General features: G+C 45.7%; 1 protein-coding gene across 1 annotated transcript in view; it reads right to left on the bottom strand.

Moving 5' to 3' along the window:
• Positions 1–1144: 1144 nt before the first annotated feature.
• The window catches only part of LOC109507438 (protein unc-13 homolog A-like), a 34645-nt gene continuing 27783 nt past the window's right edge, over positions 1145–8006 (bottom strand). Inside the window, exons 40-42 of the mRNA XM_019856868.1 lie at positions 2922–3008; positions 2673–2829; positions 1145–2132 (exon numbers count right to left, since the gene is read on the bottom strand). Coding sequence (XP_019712427.1) covers positions 1844–2132; positions 2673–2829; positions 2922–3008 — 533 coding nt within the window. The 3' untranslated portion in view covers positions 1145–1843. The remainder of the gene's footprint in view (positions 2133–2672; positions 2830–2921; positions 3009–8006) is intronic.

Genomic DNA, 8006 nt, shown 5'->3' with positions numbered 1-8006 from the left:
AAGTGAGAGGAAATGATGGGGACTGCATTTTATATTGCGCTTGGTTCTTGCGTGGATCGGCAGCGCATTCGTATTGCTCACAATTTCAGGTCTTTTTGCGCAGCGACAACCTTGACCTGCTCCACATTTGACCAAATGCAGGTGGGTTGGGGGGGGGGGGGTCTGCTAGCCCTTTTTGTAAGTGCAGTGGTACCTTGACGTACGAATTGAAATCATGCCACGATCAGCGCTCAACTCAAAACACTCATCTCAAATCATTCATCGGCGGCACACACATACCTAGCTCAGGTTTTTCACTGATTTTACATTTAAATTCAACGGGCACCATCTGCTTTATCTGCTTCGAATTGATTTTAGCAAAATACCTGCATTAAAAAAAAAAAAAAAAAAGAGGAAAATATGAGCACAAAACACAGACTTACTTTGAGGTAACCACATGAACTGATAGAGGCCGGATGTTGTGGATTTTGTTCCAGCTATTGAGTGGCGGGGAGGCTGATGCTCAACCGTAAATGATTGAAAAAAAACCTCCCAAAACAACAACAACAAAATAAACAAGTGACAGCTCGTAAGTTGGGTCACCTGTACGTCAAGGTACCACCGTTCAGTTTCTGTGCTCCACGCTTGTGTATTATAATCACACAATGGACTGCAACATGGCTTTGAGTCAAATCCCAGATGAAATTTACGATACACGCATCATGCTCACGCTGGGCAAATGTTGGAGGCAGCCATTTTACTGGGAGGGGGTGAGCGGTTGCCGTGGTTACAGCGGGTGAATCACAGTGTTGGTAGGAAGGGTCAACATGCAGGACGTTAAAGACTGACGGACACTGATCTCAGGTCAGTAGGGTTCTCGTCAAAAATATAAACGGGGGTGTCCAAAGTCTGGCTGCAACTGTCTTATGATTTCAAGAAAAATGAAACATGAAGGGGATATTGAATTTTTGGTTGCTTGTAGACAAATTTCTCAACTGTCTGACTGCATGAAGCGATTTTGAGCTTTACAAGCGTTTTCGATTCTCCCTTTGGGAGGCTTGCTTGGGGGCTGCGTTGACCGGCCACTCTTGCTACTAAAAGTGTTTTCAAAATCAAACTGCGTATCCACGTTGTGGCATTTTTGTTTTCTTTTGTGGCGAAAGATTTTTCCAATGTAAAAATTGTGTTTATAAATTTACAATGTGATTGGTATGGAAAGTCATTAGCACATTTACTCAATGAGCATTATTCAATGAACATTTTTTTTTTAACACTACTTTCTAATTTTGGCCCACGAGTACCCAATTAAACCTAACTAGTAAGCATGCGTCATGCACTAGTAGCCTCCTGGATGCTAGGCGCACCAAAATCCCCAAGCTATGCTTTTAAGATGGACCTGACGTTTTCTTTCCTCTTGCTCGGCGTTGTTTGGACACCCCTGTTAACTGAACGAAACTTCTCTCAGACTCGCGGCCCGAGATCCACTTCACACAAGACGGGCAGGCGGTGGAAGAACAACGCGCAAACACACAGACAGACGTAGCATAGAGTAGCGACGCTCTCCTTGAATATGCAGGGAGGCAAAAGTGCAAAAGTGGTCATCCTCCGACTCTTCATGTGTCTTGTCATGATTTTCACATCTAAGTGTTGGCTGTAGAAAAAAAGTGCGACGTTAGTATCACGAGTGTGGCTAACCTGAAGCTAAGAGTCAAAATGTGTCCAAAGGAAAGATGAATTTGTAGAAAGATATTCTGCCCTCAATGTTGCAAAAAAAATGACGGCGAAAGTATTTACAGCGGCGCGTTTGCAGGCGCGTGTGCTTGTGTACCGCACGTGGTGGGGCCCCGTCCCCCCCCGGCCCCCCTCAGCTGCGGCCCTCCTCGGCCGAGCGCTGGTCCGACTTGAGCTTGACGAACTCTTTGGCCACGTCGTCGTTGTTGCGCTGCGACAGGATGCGCAGCACCGTCAGGCCCGTCTCGTCCATGTGGACGCGGCGGCCCAGCGGCAGCCAGCAAGTGACGTTGGCCTTGTTGGCAATGTCCTTCACCTGCAGCACGGCCATGCCCACCGTGCGGTCCTCGCGGGCGAAGCAGTAGTCCTTCACGCACACTTGCAGCTCGTAGCTCTCGGGACCCACCTCGGTGCCCAGTGAGCTGAAAACGAGATGCGACACTGCTGGAAGCCTCAAATCCATAACATTTTTTTACGATTAACTATTTATTTTTAAATAATAGTTTCTGTGAATATTCGATTATTTTTGGCAAAAAAAAAAAAAAAGAAGTTTGATGAGATTTGCTTAAAAAAAATGTATAGAGACGATAGTTCTGATTCCTTTTAGTCACTTTTGTCATCTAATTCGTCATTCAATATACCATAAAAATTCCAAATCCTTTCTGAAAAAGTTGTGTTATTCTGCAAATGTCCTAAAATGGTGCCAAAGCACTACTTTTCCAACAGAAAGGACGATGACCTGACTAAATGAAGCTCCTTCCCTCATGTCTACATAGTTCCTTGTCACCAAGATGCCCGAGATGGCGCCAAATCACTTTTTTATATTCGCAATTTTGCCCAAAGAGGAAAATCAAGACTATGCAACGGACGCATGTACAGGATCGAATCAAATGAATAAAAGAACGGGCCCATCCTAAAATGTTTTTGCCGCATCAGCGCATTGCCATCAAGTTGATACTCACTACTGGAAGCTCTCATTGAATTTGGGGGACCAGCTGTTGTTCTTCGATTTGGTTGCAAACTTCCTTTTCTTGTCACTAAGGTGAGGCCCGATGATGTAGACCTCCACGAAAGGCCGAAAACCCTGCGCCCTCCATTTCAAGTCGTTAGCGGCCACCACTGGAGAAAGAACTTCAGTTACGGCGGGTGGGGGAGGGGGCCAGAATCGAGGAAGAAATGCCAACATTGAGACCAGCTGCTATTTGCTTTACCTTTGATGCTGATCTTGTGCTCGCCGTTAGGCTGAGGTAGAATGTCCACATGCATGACCACCTCTCCAACTGCGTCCACCCCCGATGCTGCAAACGCAATCAGATTTCCGTTTTAGCAGTGTGGACAGTTGACAATGATGAGACCAAAAAAAAAAAAAAAAAAAAATCATCAGTAGCACATACGTTTCTCTGGTGGTGTGTCTTCATTTGCCGTGTAGCGGATCCCTTTGCCTCCGTGGACTGAAAGCACACAGTTGAAGATGTTTGTTCGACTGGCAACAAGCGATTAAGTCTTTCATGCACCCTGTGACCCGATAACATGAGAAGCTCTCCACTGTGGTAACCGCTGTCCCCCCGAAAGGCTTAAAATGTTCAGTGGTGTCAAATTAGACGTGTGAGTTCAGTGTGTTTGACATCTGTCATACCCTGAGCATGTTGGGAGAGAACAAACTTCCTGATGAGTTTGTCCGTGGCCTGTGTGTACAGAGACAAGGCGTAACGCAGAGACGCAAGGTCTGGACTCTTCTCCAAGAAGGTTTTCTTCAGGCCTACGCCGCCGGCATGGAAGTATTGCTGCGCGAATAAAAACAGCTTTCGTCACAAAGGTGTATCTAAAGCCGTGAGCACATGATGAGCATTTTAGCTTTGGAATCGTGAGTCGGTCGTAAAAAAAGGGCTGTACCTTAATGGTGTCGAGTGCCAGTTCGATGACCGCACACTGTTTGGGAGTCAAAGCTTTGGCCTCCTCTCGGCCCATGTGCTCCTGCAAAAGGACGAGTGTTTACAGCGCGTCTGCTGTTGACTGGCTCGTCCGACGTTGTGGATGTCGCTTTTGTTACCTTGAGCTTGGACAGTTGGCCTAATTCCTTAGCAGCATTGAAGATCATCTGAGTGCCCTGAGGAGAAAAAGGCAGACAATTGAGAGGCAAATTCACACTTAAAAAATACAAAACGTATTCAGGATGCATGAAGGAGATTTTTTTTTTCTTTTTTGTTCCTCAAATAATTCGTCACAAGGCTCATCGTATTTGACTTTGGAAGTTCGGCAGCTGAGAAGTCGAGAGAGATGAATCACCCACCGTTTGGTCGGTCAGCGTAGGAAGCACAATGGTTTTCTCCATGGTATTCATGACCAGTTTCCACAGCTCCTTCAGCACTCTCTTCAAAACGGTCTTCTCGCAGATTTTCGCAAACAACGAAAGGCTGCGGCGCAAAAAGAACTTCAGGTTAAGATCGCGCCGTCACGAAAAATACTCTTGGACGCTCCGGCCCGACTCACTTGCTGTCCAGAAAGTCCATGATGGGCTGCAGAACATTGTCTGCTTCCTGAACTACGCTGCCATTTGCCGGCACGGTCTGACCTTTGACCTGGGCCAAGATGTCCCCCATCTGTCTGACGTTGTCCTCGATTTGGGGCTGGAAACTACAGCAAAGAACAGATTGATGGCAACTCTTGGGGCTTGGCAAGCAGTGAATGCTCTGTATAAATAAATCGGTATTGTATTGTATTCACTTTAGCGTTGCTCCATCTAGTGGATGCATAACGCAACCGCAGCCACTTTTGTAGCTTCTATTCTATGCGCCTTATAATGCGGTGCGCCCTATATATGAAAACGGTTTTAAAATAGGCCATTCATTGAAGCTGCGCCTTATACTCCGAAGCGCCTTATAGTGCGGAAAATACGGTACTTGGACTTCGTAACGTCTCACCACTGACAATCAAATGAGACGGGGCGGGGCACACCAACCTGACAGCAAAGATGTGGCTGAGGCCGTCCATGACGCTGTTGAGTTTATTCTGCAGTTCTTTCAGGAAGTCACTTGCCTCCACATTGAGCTAGAAAAATTCAAATGGGGGGAGGAATAAATAGACTCCATGCGGATCAGAAGATCGTCTGAATCGGGCTGCTACTCACATCTTTTCCTCCCATTGCCTCAAACATTTTTTCCAGCTGAACTCGGAGTTGCTGGATATTGTTGATGATGATACATGGCTGCAGATACAAAAAAGAAAAAAAAAAAGAAGGAAAAAAAATCAGTCCATATACGTTTAGGATTCACTCTTCATCTGCATGCAGCCAATGCTTGGCTGCAAATCAGTCCGTTCTAGCCCTTGTGAAAAAAGAAAAAAAAAAAAAAAGTCAGCAGGGCAAGAAAAGCTGGAGATTGCACTAATTAAATCGTCCTCCGAGGCTGCGGTCTCTCTGGGAGTGCCACCCGCTTTTGCTCAGCTTATACAACATTCAGCTAATTACACAGAATTAATTCAGTTTGAAACACCGCAAGCTGGCCGTGTCAATTACACTCTCAAGAGGCGGGATTTGTGCTGCTGGAAATTCCACATTGCCGCAAACTCTAATTGCCATCATCGGTAATAAACCAGGATTTAGTATAAAGCTCTCGTATTGGACCTCCGTCGATCGGTGGTCGTCAAAACTTTTGACACCAAGTAGCGTCTAACAAAAACTTCATGCCCAAGATTGACCCGAGCATAGTAGACCTGCGTGGAAGAAAGAAAAGGATTGCTAGACCGTGTCTGTGAGATGAATGCTGACGGTTGAGAGAAACGCTAGTTGGATGCTTTCTTTGGCAACATGAACCGTTTATTCTTACAATAAAGAGGTTATTGATCGACCGCCGTCTGTCTCCATTTCAGTGTGTAAGCGGACGCTACGGTCTGTCCGTCTTTTTCACTGTCACAGGAGAGCGTTTGGTGAATTTGCTGACGGCTGACGCGAGGATTTCAGACCGCTCGTCATCTAGCGTCTCGTCAGATGGCTGCGAGCCATGCCCAGTTGTGCATTTGGTCAGATTTGAGGCGAGACTTGCAGATTTTGCTCGTGACATATTTTTGTTCATTTTCAGGAAAAGTTATTGCCGCACGCTGTGCCGCCTCGTGCGCTAAATGTCATCACGGAGTAATGCGGTCGTAGCATCGACCCGACTGAGTGTTTGTCTTGACACTCACCACCTTCTCCTTCTTGACATGATTTGGAAATTCCTTCGCGATGATGTCGGCGTAAGACAGCAGAACATTGCCAATGGTCTAAGCAAGAGAAATAGAGTTAAAAAAAAAAAAGAAGAAGAAAATAGGACCATGTTATAGAAGATGTCTGCAGATAGCATGAGGAGGTGAAGGTCACCTTGGCGAATCTCTTCATGTAGTTGCCAACAATCTGGGGGTCGGGACACTCCAGTTTGCGGATGATTTCGAAGCTCTGATTGAGCTGAGAGAACACATCCACCACCGAGCACGAGAACAAAGCGTGTTCCGAAGTGACTTGGAACTGCACGACAAGACGAAAAAGAGCAAGCGCTTAACAGGAGGAGGTCCGATCCCCAATTAACCCTTTCGGGGGCAGCGATCACTCCAGTGGACAGCTTCTCATGTTATCAGATTACAGGTTATTATTATTATTGGCGCATGAAAGGGTTAAACAGCCCCTGAAGCGAGCTTTTCTCTTTTTCCGGCTCCATTCGCTTCAATGATGCAAGCGGCCTCCATCGAAGAGATTGGAATGTGCGGTAGAAGGGTTTCTTTTGCCATTCGCCTCTGGTAGCGACTCATTATTGATTGCCTGCGGGGTCTTCAGCCTGAGCATCCTATGTGCTGAGTCGGCTGCGAATTACCTGAATTGCCACGAGACGTGCATGAATACATTATCGGGGGTCAAATCTGAATAGCTTTCACATTTTACTGCTGACGATTGAAAGTTTTCCGGGACAGTTTTTTTTTCTCCACATATTTATAGCGCACTAACATATTCTTAGGATGTTTCTAAAATTAAGCGCGTAGTCTTGTGTGTTGGGTTTTCGGCGCTTCAGAGCATTTTGCAGAGATGAAAATAATGAAAGACTAAAAGTGCTTACGCCGTCTTTTTTGTCCCTCTCCAGAGCACCGTGGAGAAAATCTCTGGATACTTCCTCGTTTTCATCCAACCACATGATGACAAATGGCTCAAACCATCTGCAGTGGAAATATAACCGGGGGGGGAGACATGATTTGTTGCCGCATGCTACTTAAAGTAGGTCCTTGGCTAAAAAGTACTCACGCCGGATATTCAGGTACATGTTTCTGGAAGGTGGGCAATTCCTTGCAGTACTCATTATAAAGCCACTTCACCTTGAAGTGCAAGTTCATATAATCGGCACTTTTACACAGACGGTGCTTCTCATGTTCTAAATACAGAAAGAGAAAAAGACGGAAGGGGAGGGAGGAAAACCTTTTTTATATGACACTCCCAAACGCGCACAAGTGTCCCATCCTTCCCATTCTGCTGTTCATGTCATTCAAGCGGCGCTGACCTTCCATGGCGTATTTCATGTCTTGAGCAAACATATTCCACATGACCTCAGCGCTGATCTTGCCCACATTTAATTCCTGTGGAAACCTAGAAGAAGAAACACGACGCTCAAACTAAATCCATCAATGAATAAAGAATAGCTACTATACTATGTACTATTACACACATATAGTTTTTTGAGCCACAAACAAAATGTGAACACATGAAACAGACTCACTGATTAAGGCAAGGTGTGTAGGAATTTTTATCCTCCTCTATAATGGAAACAATGAGCGTGATGAGTTTGGACCAGAAGTCCAGGTTCTTGACACTCGGACCCTGCTCATCTGGAGGGACCGCCTTTGACTGGGGACGGGAAGGGCCACACCTTCACGTTAGTAAGCAGCGGCCCATTTGTATTCTTCACAAAGTGTTTTTTTTTAAGGTTTTAACATGTCAGAAGGTGAAAAATCTTTTGAGTGTGAATTAAATGCAGATGTGCAAACTTACAGGATCCGTCTGATATTCCCTATTGTAGAGGTCGTGACAGTTGTTGAAGATGTATTCATAGGTGGAATTGAGGCAGGCTTTCACACAGTCCTTCACAACCTGGCTGGCTCGGGGGGGACTTTGTAGTTCCTGGACCTAAAAGGAGGAGCTCGGTGAAAAGCCACAAAATGTGCTCATAGCCAGTCTAAGCGAAGCAACTAGTACACACGTTTCAAAACAACAATGCGCTAACTAATTTCAAGAACGTTTGCTTCTCTCTCCGATAGTTTCCATTTGGATAGGCTAATGTAAG

This window comes from Hippocampus comes, unplaced genomic scaffold (assembly GCF_001891065.2).
Source record: "Hippocampus comes isolate QL1 unplaced genomic scaffold, H_comes_QL1_v1.1 scaffold105, whole genome shotgun sequence".
Taxonomy (NCBI): Eukaryota; Metazoa; Chordata; class Actinopteri; order Syngnathiformes; family Syngnathidae; genus Hippocampus; species Hippocampus comes.
Note: the sequence above shows the minus strand (reverse complement) of the source record. Positions and strands in the feature narration are given on the sequence as shown.